This window comes from Equus quagga, chromosome 19 (genome assembly GCF_021613505.1).
Source record: "Equus quagga isolate Etosha38 chromosome 19, UCLA_HA_Equagga_1.0, whole genome shotgun sequence".
Classification (NCBI taxonomy): Eukaryota; Metazoa; Chordata; class Mammalia; order Perissodactyla; family Equidae; genus Equus; species Equus quagga.
The window spans coordinates 25,766,079-25,784,693 of NC_060285.1; the positions used below are offsets into that span (position 1 = coordinate 25,766,079).

General features: G+C 36.6%; 1 protein-coding gene across 6 annotated transcripts in view; it reads right to left on the reverse strand.

Annotated features, from left to right (window-relative positions):
• VEZT (vezatin, adherens junctions transmembrane protein) overlaps window positions 1-18,615 on the reverse strand; it is a 75,369-nt gene that overhangs the window by 44,863 nt on the left and 11,891 nt on the right. For all 6 annotated transcript variants that reach the window (XM_046646189.1, XM_046646187.1, XM_046646186.1 and 3 more), the window contains exon 2: window positions 3,490-3,624. In XM_046646189.1, the coding sequence (XP_046502145.1) occupies window positions 3,490-3,624 (135 nt within the window). The remainder of the gene's footprint in view (window positions 1-3,489; window positions 3,625-18,615) is intronic.

Below are 18,615 nucleotides of genomic sequence, written 5' to 3' on the forward strand. Positions count from 1 at the left end.
AAGAAGGGTCATAGGTAGGGGGCTGGCCCAGTGGTGCAGCTGTTAAGAGCCCACGTTCCGCTTCTGCGGCCGGGGGTTCACCAGTTTGGATCCCGGGTGCGCACATGGCACCGCTTGGCATGCCATGCTGTGGTAGGTGTCCCACATAAAAAGGTAGAGGAAGATGGGCATGGACGTTAGCTCAGGGCCAGTCTTCCTCAGCAAAAAGAGGAGGATTGGTAGTCATTAGCTCAGGGCTAATCTTCCTCAAAAAAAAAAAAAAATAAATAAAGAAGGGTCATGGGAACAAAGATGAATACACCTAACTGCTGTTTTCAAGAACTCAGCATAGACGAGATGGTACAAATAATTACAAACCAACGTAAAGTGTGGAAAAGTGTGGGAAAAGAGGAGGCCAAGAGGAGGTAACACTGGAGCTAAGCCCTAACAGCTGAGTAGGAATTTAACAACAAAGGAGGGAAGAACACTTCAGGCCAGGTAACAGGAAGAATAAAGGAGAGAGCCATGAAAGCACATGCCATAGGGATGGTGGCATAGTTTGGGAAAGCTAAGACCCAAGGGAAGAAGGGAATAGTGATGAAGTTAAAAAAGTTCTCTGAGATGAGTTTTAAAGGACTTTGGCCTTACATGCCATAATAGTTTAGACTTTACCCTGTAGGCTGTGAGGATCTACCACAGGTTTTTACACAAGGAAGTTAATAAAAATCAGCATTTTAGAAAAATAACTGGCAAGAGTGCAGAGGCTGTACTGGCAGGGAATTGCGGTAGCCAAGAAGCATGATTAGGAGGATGGTTAATAGTGCAGCTAAATAAGGATAAAGGCCTGAACTAGGCTAGCAAAAACGGTAATGGATAAAGGTTCGATTTTAGAGACACAGAAGTTGACTTGATACATCACTTAATGATCAAATCAACGTAGGAGTGATGGAAAACAGTAAGATAACTGAGAGGCTGATAATTTGGGAACATAGAAAGAATATTTTGTTTGTTTTGGAAGTGCTGAGGAAAGAAGCTATTTTAGACATGCTAAACCTGAGTTTCCTGGGGCACAAACAGGTGGAAATGTCTAATAAGCATGGAACTCAGCAAAGATGGAGAATGGACGTAAGTGGCCAAAGAGAGCAAGAAAGTAGATGAGATTGCTCAGAGGAAAGAGACCAAGCAGAGAAGAGGCCTGATGCTAAAACCTTATGAAAAGAACCTTTAAGAATAATCACAGGATGGGGCGGGCCCCATGGCCGGGTGGTTGAGTTCTCGTGCTCTGCTTCGGCAGCCCAGGGTTTCACTGGTTCAAATCCTGGGTGCGGACATGGCAAAGCTCATCAAGCCATGCTGAGGCGGCGTCCCACGTGCCACAACTAGAAGGACCCACAACTAAAAATACACAACTATGTACCCAGGGGGCTTTGGGAGAAAAAGGAAAAATAAAAAATCTTAAAAAAAGAATAATCACAGGAAAAGAAACCAGAAAATGAGACAGAGAATGAATATTCATGGTGAGATAACCAAGACAGACTACTCAATAACTACTTAACCACATTAAAAAATAAAAGTTAAAAAAAGGTGATTAATGCTAATTATTGTTTCATCATGAAATCACCTTATATAAAACATTTGCTTTCCAAAGAAAATAAATTTGTACTTCCCCTCTTGAACAGAATTTGGGGAGGCAATTCTAAAAATATATCCCAAGAAGGAACTAAATAGTACAACAAGTCTTTCTAAAATTTAGCTGCCTCAGATTTAGAAAAACTCCATTAAAAAAAAATACAGCTCCTACTGTTGAAATGTGTAATATGAAAACTAAATAAACTTTCTAGACATGGTAATTTAAAAAAATATCCTCTGGCTACGCTTTTTATTGTTCCTGAATTTCTGAGGGGGTGAAATTTTAAACTCCCATTTTGTTTGTTTCTAAGTTAGTAACAAGATTTCTACATGTAAAAACACCTGTCATAAATGAAAAGGACTAAACACCTACAAAATCCAAGTTTGCACATGCACACAAAAAATAATAGAACAGGTCAATCCCTATCTCCCACCCAAAGACTGTCCCCTGGCTCCTTCATTGTCTTGTCGCCAAGTAATCTCAAATTCAAGTTTTAATCTATAAATAACCTATTACATGTATCTGTAGGTTTTGCTTTCAAAACTCTTCCCAGGAACATTCATATTTGAAAGAAGCAAGGAGAAGAAAGAGTTTAAGTATTACATAGGAAGAGCAAAACTGGTTCTGACCTTTGTGAGCTCTACCTCTCCTAACTTCCACCTTGCGGGTGTCAGTCAAAAAAAGATTTCTCTGGTGTTTACTCTGCTCTTGCAAATGGGCCCAACTAGGTTACCTCACATTTTAGGTGTTTTTCTAAGAAGGGAGAAAAGATCGTCACCTCTCTATTAACAGAGTAAATCACTAATTGAAAACTTTAAAAGCCTTCTCCTGGAAGTAATTGAGTCTTGTAATAAAACACTGATTAAACTAGAATGCTCAAAAAATGAGGTAACCTGGTTACATTCTTTCCCATTAAATTAGAATTCCTTTTGTTAAAACTGAAATGTACTGCAATATTGTTTTATTTTAGTAAATATGGCTAATAGAACATAAATGAACCTAGTAAATGCATTTTTTTTAAAGGTATACTTTTTGGTGAGGAAAATTGGCCCCAAACTAACAGCTGTTGCCAATTTTCCTCTTTTTTTTCCCTCCCCAAAGCCCCAGTACATAGTTGTATATCCTAGCTGCAGTTCATTCTACTTCCTCTATGTGGGATGAGGCCACAGCACGGCCTGAGTGGTGTGTAGGTCCACGCCCAGGACCCAAACCAGCTAACCCTGGGCTGCTGAAGTGAAACATGCAAACAACACCTGGGTGGTTAAGGCCGGCCCCTAGTCAATGCACTTTATAGAACATAATTAATAGAGATTCTTCAACTATCTAAGCATCACCACGCTGCACATCAACTATGAGATATTTACTGTATAAAAATATATAATACTGCAGATACAAAGGGCATCAGAAATTGAGGTAAATATACCCACTCTATCACATACCCTTGAAACTGTGTATGAAATACCCTATCAATTTGCTTTCTTATAATTTGTGCTCTCTTAAAAAAAATATTTAAAGAAAAAAATTCCAGTTAACATAGGAGTCCTAATAGTTAGGTTCTCACTAAGGTTTTAGTATGTTTTTCTAGTTCCCTCTGGATAATTTCAATATTTAAATAAATAATATATTTTAATCCTCAACCATATTCATTTCCATTCATTATAGAAATTACCCATGAGAGAGTAGGAAACAGCAAGGATTCATGTTTATCTAAACAGACAGTTTTGTACTAGTGATGAAATAAAAAATAAAGTCTTAGTGTGGGGGAGGACATGAAAGTGCTTACAAGGTATTTTGCTTTTGCTTTTTGCAAGGGTAATGGTAAAGGCAGTTTAATCACTAAGGTAAAGATCAAGTCAGAGAGAATGGGCATGCCTTCTTACTTTTGGCAGGGCTCTTGTAGGAGGCTTTTGTTGTCCCTCTGTCACTGTGCATTTTTCTGGCTTTGGTGACAGAGAAGAACATATTTCAAAGTCTGTGTGTCCCAGATCCTGTAAGTACTGGTAAAGTGGAGAATTCTGAAAGAGACACATAAAACAAAGCAAATTTCAAGATCATTACTATTTCATAAGTTATAGAGGCTAAATTCCATACTGAATTTCAGTACCAAACTCAACTATCACGACCAGTATATCCAAACTCTGTAGAGCTTCTTCTATAAAGAACTGAATTATCTGTCACTTAACTTTAATGCCATTTAACATTTAAAAAAATCAACAAACAATTCAAGAGAGGGACCCAAAAAAGGAAAAACTAAATAAAACACACAGACATTTTTGGAGTGAGTACCAGTTAGAAAAAAATGAATTTAGGAATATAAATAGATTTGTTGAGCAACTTCTTTGCCCACATTTTTGTAGTATTAGAACAGATTGCTTCAAAATAGCCAATCCTGGCTATAGACAGCGCCTAAGAGTAAAAAACAGTTACTGTATTACTTGAAGCTAAGAAGAATTAAGAATGATTGTATTGTATTAATTATAATTTTATCATACCATATTAATTCATTCAAGCTCAAATATGTATACAAACTTAAAACTCCAAGAAAGTTACCTAAGATAAGCTTACGTACAAGCATATGGCAAACGAGGGATGGTGTAGTAACAAAAGCATTAGAACGCCAGGGTTAAGAATAGCAACTCTGGAGCCAGACTATAGGTTCAAATCCCAACTCTGCCTCTTTTTTTTTTTAAAGATTTTATTTTTCCTTTTTCTCCCCAAAGCCCCCAGTACATAGCTGTGTATTTTTAGTTGTGGGTCCTTCCGGTTGTGGCATGTGGGACACCACCCCAACATGGCCTGACAAGTGGTGCCATGTCCGAGCCCAGGATCTGAACCGGCGAAACCCTGGGCCACTGAAGCGGAGCACGTGAACCCAACCATTCGGCCACGGGGCAGGCCCTCTCCCTCTGCCTCTTACTCTGGCAATTTATAATCCTTCTGTTCTTCAGCTGTTTCATCTAAAAATAGGAATAATAATAACACCTAGTTCAGAGGGTTCTTATGAGGACTGTATAAATATAAAGCACTTAAAACAGTCTCTGGCACACAGTAAGCACTCAATTTATACTTCAACTTTATAGAATCTATGTGGAAAGAGCACAGATTTTGAAACAGACCAAAAAAGTCACCCCAACCCCATCAAAAAGAAACATCAAGCTTTAATTTTAATGTTTAGTCTTCTCTAAAGCACAAAGTTGGTGAGGTGTTTAAAAATAAATCTTGGTTCCACTCAACAAAATATTTAATACTTTAAAAAGACATTATGTTAGCTGTTAGAATAAAAACAAACACCAAAACACCAACAACAGCAACACAGCTGCATAGTACTTAACTAAGCATTTTACACGCATCATCTCAGCTAAGGTTCACAACAAACTCTAAAAGGTATTACCATCATCATCATTACTATTGTTATTCTCATTTCACAGATAAGGAAACAGATTCACTCAGCTAGAGAAAGCAGGACAGGTCTGACGCCAAAACCAGCACTCTGAAACATTACACTATACCACCTAAAATTACAAACAGTCCCTCCTGTGTCTAGATAGCAAGACACCAACAAAGCTTACCTATAGTGTAGTACAGAGACACCAAGCAAATTAATAAGTACAGGAATGCACTGGTTGCTATGGAAACAAAGGAGCAGCAGCTAAACTAGACCAATACTGTTAGGGAATCTTTCAGTTTGGAAAAACGAGGAAGTGTGAGAATTTGCTGGACTGGTAGCAATTTGCTTGCTATCAATTTGAGAGACCAGGAAGATGAGTCAATGCCTCCTGTTTAAGCTATGTTTAATCTCTTTTGAGAAAAATATACGAAAATTTATAATATGAGGAGGAATTATGTTTCTTATCTCTCTACCAGACATAAAATCTCTAATGGCATAAATGGTTAATCTTTTTATCACCCATAATGTATCTTCAAACATTGCCTTGAACAATCGCCTTGTATTTTCAAACTGAATAGTGAACCCCACCCTGCTCTGCCCCCAGAGTGGCAAAAGAGGAAGAATGCTAGTTTGTTTGGGCTGACCTTTTGAAAAGTTTACATACCTTAAGAAAAAACACATGTTTTTAAGGCACTAGAACCCTTTCTTCAAATGAACTCCAGTGGGGAAGAAAAATAAATAAGATGGATCAAAGTGGAGTTAGTCTAATTCAAGGGTCGTCAAACTTTCTCTGTAAAAGGCCAGATAGTAAATATTTTAGGCTTTGCAGGCCATATGGTCTCTGTCACAACTAACCAACACTGCTGCTGTAGCCTGAAAGCAGCCACAGACAATACATAAACCAATGAGTGTGGTTATGTTCCAAGAAAGCTTTACTCACAGAAATACTGAACTTCTTATACTTTTCATGTATCACACAATACCATTCTTTTGATATTTTCTCCAACCATTTAAAAATGTAAAAACCAGGCCAGCCCCGTGGCAAAGTGGTCAAAGTTTTGCGTGTTCCACTTTGGCAGCCTGGGGTTTGCGCGTTTGGATTCCTGGTATGGACCTACACCACTCATCAGCCATGCTGTGGAGGCATCCCACATACAGAGTAGAGGAAGACTGGCACAGAAGTTAGCTCAGGGCTAATCTTTCTCCCTCAAGAAAAAAAAAAGAGGAGGGTTGGCAACGGATGTTAGCTCAGGGAAAAAATAATAAAAATTAAAAAATTAAAACATAAAAACCATTCTTTCCTCACCAGTCATATAAAAATAGGCACAGAGTGGGACAAATCTGGCCCATTGCTGACTCCTGTTCTAATTAAAGACTCAATCGAGATCATGAGGCACACTCTTGACTGCTAACTGTTCTCTGGGAAGAGGCTCGGCGGGTGGATGGATGGGGTCAAACTTCTTTTTATTTAAATTGTAATGCCTTTTCTTACTGCATACGTAGCTGATGCTGTGTCAGCACTGACCCCAATGCCCCTTCCTTTTCCAGTTTATGTCACAGCTCACAAAGTAACAAAATGGAATATCTGTAACATTGATTCTCTTGTAAGTGATTAAACAGAAGAGAAACAACGAATACTCTGTTCTCCATATGTTTTGCACATCAACTAAGAGCATACATACTCAGTTTGGATCACCATAATCTGCAACACTTGCTATGTTATATTTCACAAAAACAGCAGCATTGTTTACCTCATACACTACTGATAATGTCTAACAGTATCATTTGATACAGTAATTCTACCAGTAGCTTAATTCTGTCTCTTCTCCAAACGTAAACTTTTCACTAACTTTTTGGGTGATTTCACAAGCTTCTTGTCAGAGGTGTGACATATTCATTTGTGCTATGCAACGACAAATGATGCCTTAGTAGTTCTGTTTTCTTCATCTTCAGTGACAGAATTCATCATTTTCATCACTGTTTCACGCCCTATTTTACAATTCTGGAAAATGGTGGCTTCCCATGACCATCACCATGCTTTGTTTCACGGCTTTATGTAACTATTTGACAAAATTTCAGAGTAGATAACCTTTGGAGACTAGAGATGAAGGTACTACAGGTATGATAAAATTTAATTCCAGTCTTCATCATATTTCATATTTGTACTTTTCTCTTCTTGGCTTTCAATGCAAATCATATCACTTTCTAACACAAACTCAGACTGTATGAACACTAAAGCTCTACTCATTATGTCTATGATAGTATTCTGAGTTGTAGCATTTATTTCACTGTTTTATTTCTACTTTCATGCTTCAATCACCTTTAAGCCAAAATAAAATTTAAAATTTAACCAATGATAACACACAAATGAAAACAAACATCCCTTGGTTAACAAACTGAACATGAGCCAAGATGAACTGACTGAGACAGACCTTGTAGCACATGAGCAATTTTGAAGAATACAAAGGGATTTTTAATGAAATTATTTTACATTAATTTAAAAAAATGTTTGGGGATAAAATTACTATCACTTTTTCTCTGAAACTGCAACTAGCCCATGTACTATTTGACAGCTCTCAGAAAACCACATCATGACCAGTGGTGCTCAAATGTTTTTAGTCTCAAGATTCTTCAGGTTCTTAAAAATTACTGAGGATCTGAAAAAGCTTTAGCTTATGTGTATACCTAATGATATTTATCATATTAGAAATTAAAACTGAAATTAGAAATAAAAACTGAAAAAATTTAAAACATTTATTGATTTACTGCCAATAACAATAAACATTTATTACATTGCAATATTAATGTAAATAATTTTAATGAAAAAATGTATTGAGAAAAGTAGATTGTTTGACATTTTTGCAAATCTCTTTACTGTCTGGCTTAATAGTACATCTGCTTCTTCCTTGAATCTGCTGGAATTTATTGTTTTGGATGAAATATATAAAGAAAGTTAGGTAAGTTCAGCATGCTCTGCTTGAGTGGCCCGGGTTCAGTTCCTGGGCACAGACCTACACCATTCATTGGTGGCCATGCTGTGGTGGTGACCTACATACAAAATAGAGGAAGACTGGAAACAGATGTTAGCTCAGATAGTTGGAAAGGGAGGAGTATTTTAATAGTCTTTTCTTACAATTGTACTATCAAAAAATAGCCATAACAAAACTTGACAAGAAATAGTTTTGAAAAGGTTAATTTTAATGTGGAATATGAAACCATACAAATAAGCTTATCATACTCTGTGCATACACAAGAGGATGAGAGTAAAAAAGGCAAACACTGTCTTAGTATTAAAATGTGATCACCCAAATCATTTATTTTTAGTTTTTCTTTTACAGCAAGCTAAGCCTCCCTATTATAACAGCCCTAACCACTATATTTGGAGGTTTTGGGCTATTAGGCTTATAAACTCATACAAAGAAATTTCTCTGCTTCATAGAGTGAGTATTATTATAGGTTGATGGCAGCTTTAGAAAGGTACGTTTTGGGGAGGATAGCAGAGTAGGCAGTGATAGGTAATTTGTTATAACTTTTTCCCTTGGTTCAAGCAAAATAGAACCACAAGTGTTTCAGTAAAGTTGTTTTCTTGAAGAGAAACTGTTAGCACTGGACTCAAACTATAATTTTGTAGTGCTGGAGAATGTGACTGCTGCCAAAAGAAACACGAGAAACCTCAGACACAGCATAAGGGAGCTTCTCCGCAGGAAATCCTTGTGGTTCACTATTCCTGTAAATTTTAGCTGACAGAAAACACCCATCATAGCACCAGAAAGAATTTTGCTAAACGAAAGATAGCCAAGAGTCTTTGGTTGTGCTAAGATTGTTCTGATGGCTGAAACATACTTCTGCAAGAAAAATAAACAAAAACGGACAGGAAACCCCTACATTTTTGCTGAATAAGCACTTCAAGAAAATGACTCATTTATGTCCTACACCACCTGCACTTCATGCCCCCCATTAAAGATAGCAGATCTCACACTAATGGATATATAAAGTTTGAACCACTCATTTAATGTATTGTTTATTTTCTGCATGATTTATGGTCATTCTGTTGAAATGTCAGTACCATTATTGCTGGTTTGCATTTAAAAAGGAAGATTACCTAGTGTAGAAATGGAGATGATGGGTAAAATGCTTTTATTATTAGGTTCTCTCTTCTAAACTGCTTTAAACCCTTACAGATAGAACAAGTTGTAACTCTTCAAGTTCTAGCTTAGAGAGGGAAGAATAGGCCAAAACAAGGCAGAATTAGGCAACTCATTCAATAATAAATACTAACTGAACATCTTTTACATGCCAAGCAATATTGAGGCACAGGGGAGAAAAAAAATCAAAACAGGTGACATCCTTGCTAAAAAGTTTCATTCTGTGATACTTCTCATAAGACCATGGTATACCTGGTTTTCAAAAGTATCAAGGAAAATACTGAGTAGTCTGATACTTTCCAAGTAGGCTGCTATGTTTCAGGAAAATTCTCTCTTGGTCTCAGCTTAAGTACAAAATAAGAATGCTATGCGGCTCTTAAACTTGTTCAGGTGGTAAAACAAACCTCATGACGTTGTTGCAGAAATAAGATAAAAAAGTGGTATGTTTAGGGGCCGGCCCAGTGGCGCAGCAGTTAAGTTCACATGTTCTGGTTCGGATCCCGGGTGTGGACGTGGCACTGCTTGGCACGCCATGCTGTGGTAGGCCTCCCACATATAAAGTAGAGGAAGATGGGTATGGATGTTAGCTCAGGGCCAGTCTTCCTCAATAAAAAGAGGAGGATTGGCAGCAGATGTTAGCTCAGGGCTGATCTTCCTCAAAAAAAAAAAAAGCGGTATGTTAAAATATAGACTATTGTGCTGAATCAAATGACACCTTTACCCTAGGCAATCAGCCAAATCCAGAATATGGAAATTCTACAGATCAAATTACCCAGCTTCTTCAACTAATAAATGATATAATAAAGGCGGAAGAGGTGGAGAAAACTGCTAAAGACTAAAGGGACATATTACCCAAATGTGATGTATGGACTTTGTTTGAATCCTGGTTTGAACAACTATAAGATATTTTCGAGATACTCAAGGAAACCCAAACACAGACTAGGTATTAGACGATATTAGAGAATTACTATTAATTTTATTAGATAATTATTTGAAGTTAGCATTTTTTTTTTTAAAAAGAGGGTATTTGTCTGTTAGAGATGCACACTAAAGAATTTACAGGTGAAATTAGGTAATGTCTGGGATTTACTTTGAAATACTCCAAGAAAAAGGGTGGGAGTGGGAGAGGAATAAATGAGACAGTTTGGCAAAATGTTAACAGCTGCTGAGGCTGAAGCTGGGTGATGGGTACATGGAGCTTTCACTGTATTATTCTCTCTTTCTATGTATAACTTTTAAAGTACATTATAAAAGTTTAAAGAAATCAGATGCTAGATTTTCCTAAAATCTAGTAATAAAAGATTTAAGAAAATAATATGGCAGAAAATGCAAAATTGAGAAAATTCAACTTATTTTAATCTGGGAAAAAGACAGGTTTATTGAACTTAAGAACACTCAAATCTTTACAAACTTCCATGTAACGATAGTAGTACTTTAAATATCTACTGAAAGAGAATATGACAAAAAGAAAATGTTCATTTAGTAATATCTTTCAATGAATTTGTGAGTTAATCACACAAGTATAGTATATATAGTAAGCGCTCAATAAATACTAGTTGGTTAGTGATAAATGGACAAACGATGACTGCTATGTAACTTTCCCCTTCTTCAACTAGTATAACGTGCACACGATCTTTTATGTATCCATAAAAATATTCAGATAATCCTGGGCAAATATTTGGACTTGCAAACTTCCTGCAATAATGCCCAGGCCACTCAATACTCCTATTAAGGACAACAAATGTCAAAGGTACCCTGTAGCAACAAGATTTCAAGTTACCAGTCTCACTGGCAGTACAAATAAATGGCTAATTACCTATTAACGTCAATTATTCATATTTAATTTCTACAAACTAATGTAGTTTGTGGAATAAGCAATTTTCAATTATGTGATTGTTGGAGCCATGTTTTTAAAATACTGTTAAGCAAGATAATTAAAAACAAAAACAACATTACGCTCCTATAGAGGAGTAGTTCTCAATCAAAATAGATTTTGTCCCATCTCCCCACTCTGACATTTGGCAATGTCTGAAGACATTTCTGGTTGTTATAACTGAGGAGCGGAGGGACTGGCAACCAATAGGTAGAGGTCATGGATGATACTCAACATCCTACAATGCGCAGAACAAGCCCCACAGTTATCCAGCTCAAACTGTCAATAGTGCTGAGGTTGAGAAACGCTGTTTTAGGGTATATGGAATCATATATTGAAAAAAATTCACAAAAAATAAGTAGCCCAGTAGCTGCTTTCATTCTTTACATTTTATTTTGGGAGAATAATAGATTCAAAAAGCAAAAACAAAAATGGAAAATTAGTTATTTTTCCATAACTTGCAATCTAAAAACTTAACGGGCTTTCTAAGATTGAAATCAGTTACCTTCAAAATAACTGCAGCAGAGTTTATGCATTAAAATTTTAACCAGCCATCAATATTATATAAAACCAAAATAATTACAGCACTTGCTTACATTTGAAGATTATTTTTAAATGAACTTCATGCTCATCTAACTGAACTTGTTTTCCTAAAACAATTTCCTTATTAAAAAATTTCTGTTGGGGCCTCAATATAAGAATAGAAACATACATCTGACTAACTGGGACACATACGAAAACTAGGAAAGGAAGATATCTAAATAAATTTAGCTTCTTCCACAAATGGCATCTTACTGAGTGATTTCCTTTTAGTTACTGGCACACTTCTGTCAATGCTATAGGCCCACATCCAAGCACCAGCATAAGGCTAAGAAAAAGCCAGCAGAATCCTAGATGCTCTTTTCACACTAACCCTGGTGCACCCTCTGGACTCTCTCCTTCTCTTTCCCAGAAGAGCTCCTGTAAGAGCTGTATACCCTTTTAGAAAAGCAATCTGTAGTCTGCAACAACTACTGCCCAAATTCTCATTCTGGTTCCTCACAGACTATCTGCTCTGTCTTCCTGATGCCAATCACTGAGTGGTAACAGCATTCCACCAGAAAAATCATTTTGGTAGAAAAGGGGAAAGTCAAATGGCAATCATCATTTGTCCATTTATCACTAACCAAATAGTGTTTATTGAGCACCTACAATATATATTTTTAAAATAAAAAATTAAAACAGTACAAAAAGATATAAAATGCAAAATTACTTTCTTTATCCTACCCCTGACCCCTACTCCCTCTGCCAAAATGTAATGAACATTCTTTAGTTTGTGAATCTTTCCCCCTAAATTTAGTATCTGTTTATGACTGAAAGTGGTTGGCAGTGGAGAGGCCAAGAGGACTTCTAGATTTCTGGTTTGAACAATTAGGTGGTGCTACTTACTGAAATAGAAAATATTGGCAGAGCAACAAGTCTGAAGAGGGAGGCAAAGAGAGATGCCTGTGAGATATTCAAATGTGAATAACTTAGACCTAAAATATATGGTGATCTGGAGAGTGGCCTAATCTGAATGTATAGATTTGAGTTTTTAGCAAATAGGTATGATGGCAAACTAGTATGGTAGCATATAGGTATAGAAACATGCGGAGTAGATGAGAGCAGCTAGAGATAATAAATAGTGTGAGAAAACAAGAGAGCCCTAAGAGAGATCAATAAATATTCATTCATTCATTTTTTTTTTTGGTGAGGAAGATTGGCCCTGAGCTAACATCTGTTGCTAATCTTCCTCTTTTTGCTTGAGGAAGACTGTCCCTGAGCTAACATCTATGCCAATTTTCCTCTATTTTGTATGTGACATGCTGCCGCGGCACAGCTTGATGAGTGGTGTACAGGCCCAAACCCACGAACCCTGGGCTGCTGAAGAGGAGTGAGTGAACTTAACCACTATGACAGTGGGCTGGCCCCTGAGAGATCAATATTTTAGAAAAGAGTAGAACCTTAGCTGGAAAATAGTAAGAGTAACAACAAAAATAGTAAGCATTTCTTGAGGTGCTTATATGTTAGGCATTAAGCATATTTTCTAATACCTTACTTACTTCTAACAACAAACTTCTAAACAGGTCTTAATACTATTACTCCTATTTTAGAAGGAAATTGGGGCATATGGAGGTTAAATAACTTGTCCAAGGTCACTCAGTAGCATGTGAAGCTAACTAGCCTGAGTCCAAAACCTACACCCTTAACCATGACACAAAGTAGCCTCTTTAAGGGAAAAGCAGATCTAGAAGGAATAACCAAGTTTTCTCTCTCAAGTTCGTCTTATTATTTTAAAATATAGGTTATATCATTTGGGTGTGGTGAGGCCAACAGATCAGTTCACCTGGCACTGAAAGACTGTTGATTATACTCACAGATTCCAAGGGAAGGGGGCAATCCATGCCCCGGGGGCCGGGAGAGCACAGAGGCAGCACAAGGAGGGAGAGAAAGAGGAGAAATGATGAGCAAGAGCCTTTACTGTGGTTTTTGTGTGAAGGAATGGGCAAGGCAAGGTAAACAGGCTTAAGATTGGCTAGTCTGAATAAATTGAGTAGGTTCTGGAGCATAGGGGCTGTCCTTAGTAGCGTCTGGCACCTGACTTTGGGAGGATTAGGGCAGGTAAATACTGGCCAGGTGAGAAATGCACATCCAGGTGAGTAGTTTACTATCTCTTAGGAATTGGCTGACCCTGGGAGGGGCAGTCCCTCCAGGATCAGCAAGGCCCCAAGATGATAAATGCATCAGAATATAGAAAGTAAAAGACATGGTTAATATACTTATATATCAGATCGTATATTCTGTAAGGTCCAAAATGCTGACCCTGCATGGTGTAATTTTTAATTCAATCACATTAAAAAAAATCTTTTCTCTCTTCAGGTTGTTCTCATCTCAAATGATTCCTCTTTCACTGGCGGCTTGAAGTTTCATAGAACTACACTCTCTTCAATCTGGAAACACAAATCTGGATTTTTTTTTTCCTGTGAATATATTTTGGAGTGGTTCAACTCCTCCAAACCTTCACAGAACTAGTGTTCCTATGATCTACAGACTCAACGATTTTTCTGTTTCTTCATCCTTAAGAGAGTTCTATATTTATTAGCTGAGTTAAAGTAGCAATTGGGAATAATTCTGGCAGAAACCAGAGGGAAATTTTCAGGTATAAATTCAAAGAAAAATAGTCAAAAGGCAGTAGATTACCAATCTACTAGTCTAGTAGTCACCAAGGCTAATAGAGCCATAGCAGGCCCCAAATGAACAAGATCACACACACAAAGTATTCCAGTGCTGCGCTTTCCCACAGGCTATGGGGCCATAAGTAGTGGGTGTCTGGATATGGCCCTTGACCTGCTTCGTGTGCCCATTTCTTAGGTTACAGCAGTGATTACCTCTGGTTTGGAGATGTCAGTGAAGCCTGTTAACTCTGTTTGAGTCTACCCAGATGTACCTTTTCCTCACAGAAGGATGGTCCATATAGGTTCCCAACTGCTTGGCCGATTCCGTCCCCGCCAATTCCTCCCCAAACGACAGCAGCACCAAACATTTTACTGAGTATCCACACGTGCCAGGCACTGTTCTAAGCAGCTTTATGTGCGAACTCACCTCATCTTTACAGTAACCTAATGAGGCAGAGGTCATATAAGACAAGAGGAATCTAAGGAATAGAGAGACCAAGTAACTTAGCCAAGGTCACAGACAGTAAATTACAGAGCTAGGATTTGAACCTAGTCAGCCTGACAGAGCTGAAGCTGGTATTTTACTCCAGTACATTGTGAATAACTTAGAGTAAATAAAGTCATTAACTTGGTCTAATATAGTATTTTGTATAGTTTGTGTATTTTTTTAACCAGAAACTGGATTTGTAATTTTAAAATTTATTTAACAGATTAAGTTAGAAAATTCAAAATAGGTCAGCCTAAGTCTTCTGATAATATGTGCATTTATTCCTAATCATTTCTGTTTCAGATGAGCGATAATTCATATATATTTGCCTCAGATTACACAAGCCTAGAAAGAGGCTGTAAAGAATCTTGGGACTATAACAACAATAGTATTCTATTCTTACAGACTATTTTCAAGTCCGGCTCATTGGGCTTTTAAAACAACTCATGCCACTGGAGAGAAAATCTAGCTAATATGTGACAAAACTAATTTCTTTAATTTATAATAAGCCCATATAAACGAATTAGAAAAAGATTTAAAAAAACGCAAAAATGGGCAAAAGATACAAAGAGGTAGTTCAAAGAGAAAAAAACATAAAAATGAGTGCATACAAATGAAAATATGTTAGACTTCATCCTTCACTGAACAAGCGCAAATTAAAAGAAAGATATAATTTTTATCTGGTGGTTGGCAACAATTAAGAAGTCTGATCATATTTAGTGTTGGCAACGGTGTGAGGACACAGAGACTTCATAACACTGTTAGTGGGAGTACATCTATAAAAATATAAATGTATATATCCATTGACCGAGCAATTCCACTAGGCATCTATTCTACAGATATGACTATAAAAGTGTGCTTAAATATACATAGAGGAACACTGAGCGGGGCCGGCCCTGTGGCCGAGTGGTTAAGTTCACGGCTCCACTGCGGCGGCTCAGGATTTCGTCGGTTCAGATCCTGGGCATAGACATGGCACCGCTCATCAGGCCATGCTGAGGAGGCATCCCACGTGCCACAACTAGAAGGACCCACAACTAAAAATATACAACTGTGTACCGGGGGGCTTTGGGGAGAAAAAGGAAAAATAAAATCTTTAAAAAAAAAAAAAGAATACTGACTACTATAACCATTTAAGAACCCCATTTACATTTTTAAAAGTCAAATTATACAATATTTCTATGTGTCCTACACACATATATTAGCACATATGTATATATGAATCTAATTGCACTGAAATGATCTGGAAGAAAACTGATTACAGTGGTTACTTCTGGGGAGAAACAGGGGATTAAGGGAAGGCTGACGCTTTCCCTGTATTATTTGACTTTTTGACAGTAAGAATATATTCACGTGTTATTTGTGCAGAAAAAGGTGCCCAGCAGAAGGCCTGGTAAGAAAGGTGTAGGACTGTTAGTTTAGCAAAAGAACAGAATGATCATGTGCACTTTTCTATATCAAAACTAATGATCTACTCAACTACTACAGTTTCTTTATTTAAAACGTCAGACTGTATCAAAGCCGTATTATTAGGGCTGGAAAAATGCTAACTAATGTCAGATGTCAGATGTTATTTGATCTCTGCAAGTCTATATTAAAACACAAAAAGCAACAGGAAAATACAGTCAGCTACTGACAGAAGGCAGTAGGAGGCAGGAAGCATTGGCACAGACACCTGAAGCCGTGAAATGTAAAGGACCTTCGTTAATGAAGACTTCACACCTACATAAATCTGTGCTTACCTAGAAGCCTTTGATTTCCATCCCCTTCTTAAAAGAATTTACGAAATCACTTACAGGTAATTTTTATTTAAAAATTTGTATCAGTTTTTAATTTCTTCAGGAAAAAAGTACCATAATGAAAGTTATATATTTTTAAAAGTTTCTACCATGTCAATAGAACCTCTAAAATATCTTTTATCCAAAACAAAATCTTTAAAGAAAGAGATATCGTAGTTATAAGGATTTGATGGAGACTGTCTGGGAACAATTATTTATCAGCTATTTAAAATATTTTAAAAATCTTTTATCTTTGAATATAGCTTAAAGCTATAGGTCTAAATGTGATTATCCCATACAGAACAGCAATTTTTCTTGGAAAATATGATTGAAAAGAATGAACTCCCATTGTCAATTGCTATGATTTCCTTATTTTTTTTCCACGCTAACTACAGAACACTATAAAATAAGCTGATGAGGAAGACTGTCATTACTAAATTACACAAGGTAGCTATTTTCTCTATTTTTAATGAAGAAGCTTTTGGTATATATAGAGCTAAAACTTTCACAATTAACAAAACCCTACAAATGGAAATTAACTTCCCCATTACTATTCATTATATTGCCAATATACTATAGAATTTTCACATATCTTTAATCAGTACACAATCAGAATGTATAATCTGAAAATAACTACTTATTGCCATCCTACCCCACCCTAAACCTTGGATAATATCATAAAATAGTATCTTGCAAAAATAAAGATACTATAAAATAATAGGAAACACTTTTTGGAGTTTACACATTTTAACATAACTTCTAAATTACTATTCCAAAAGCCCCAAAGCCAAGTGTTAATTTAATTGTTCCTCAGTATCAGCAAAAGAAAATCTAATCAAAGAATTCAAAAAGATTAAGCAAGCTAAAAAGGGCTATAAAAATTGGTCCAACTAATTAAACTACTCACAGACAGCATAGTTCTAATTTCTCCAGTTGACCTAGATGAAAGATTTACTGCGTCTTGAGCATATTCTTTTGATCCACACACTTCTTTCTTTGATGGTTCCCACTTGTTTCTCCAGGAGAACTACACTACAAAATGGCCACTGAACTGGAGGGCGTGTCTTCATCATTACTAAGCATTTTCCTATGAGAAGCAGCTCTTTGAAAAAACCTGACCATAATTTCTTCAGTGCCACTCAGTATTACTCGGTAATTGCAGAAGAAGTAATAAGGAGAGTGGGGTTTTTAAAATATCTTTAAAGGATATTACTTAATATTTGTGCTTACTTAAAAGTTTATTTAAACCAGCAGCAGGTAAATTTTTCTGGTCGTAGGTTTCCAATATTTTCCAAACGAAATGCATCCTATCCAATTAATCTTACATGAAACATTATAAACAAGAAAAGTTTTAAAAAGGGCAACTTTAAATTTTTTCTATACAATAGTACAAATGTACTTAAGTACAATAGTATCTTATGCAAAGGGAGAAAACTGACACACACAGCTTATACACGCAACTGACTAAAAAAGCAACAGTGACTTGGTCTCAACTAAGGCAAGAAGATAGCAATGGCGGGGTGAGCTCTCCCTGGGTCTGATGCTACCCTTAATATCATTCAATATATGGGTAATCAACTGGCATATATCGGGCACTTACTGAATGTAGAGCAGAAGCAAGGTAAGGAAGTAAAACTATCATTTTCAATTGCTTTAGGAAAAATTAGAGCCAGGTCAAACACTGGCAAAATGGTGGGTGTGAGAAGAGAATGCAATAAACATTAAAATGAGGTTTGGATATTATTGGATCACACCCAACCTTATTTTCTGTTTTCCTTATCCCAAATAATAATAATAACAAAAGTGGAGACAGAATTTGTGGTTCTATTAAGAGACAAAGGGGAGATCTTTCAAAATGATTCATTATTCCCTTTCATCAGAAAGGGGCAATTAGTAAGGAAAAGAAAAACAACAAGAACAAGGCAAGGTACATACTGAAGTAGAACATCCACTTTAATAAAGGTACTAAAGAGATATGGTTGTGGATTAATCAGCAAAATCCCAACAATAAGATACAGGTGGCCAGATTGTCAGCTAAATAATTACAACATGGATTTAAAAATAAAGGATGTCCTTAAATATATTATTTCAAATAAGACTAATGGCATTTTGATCTGCTGTAGTGGGAATAACAAGTGTCA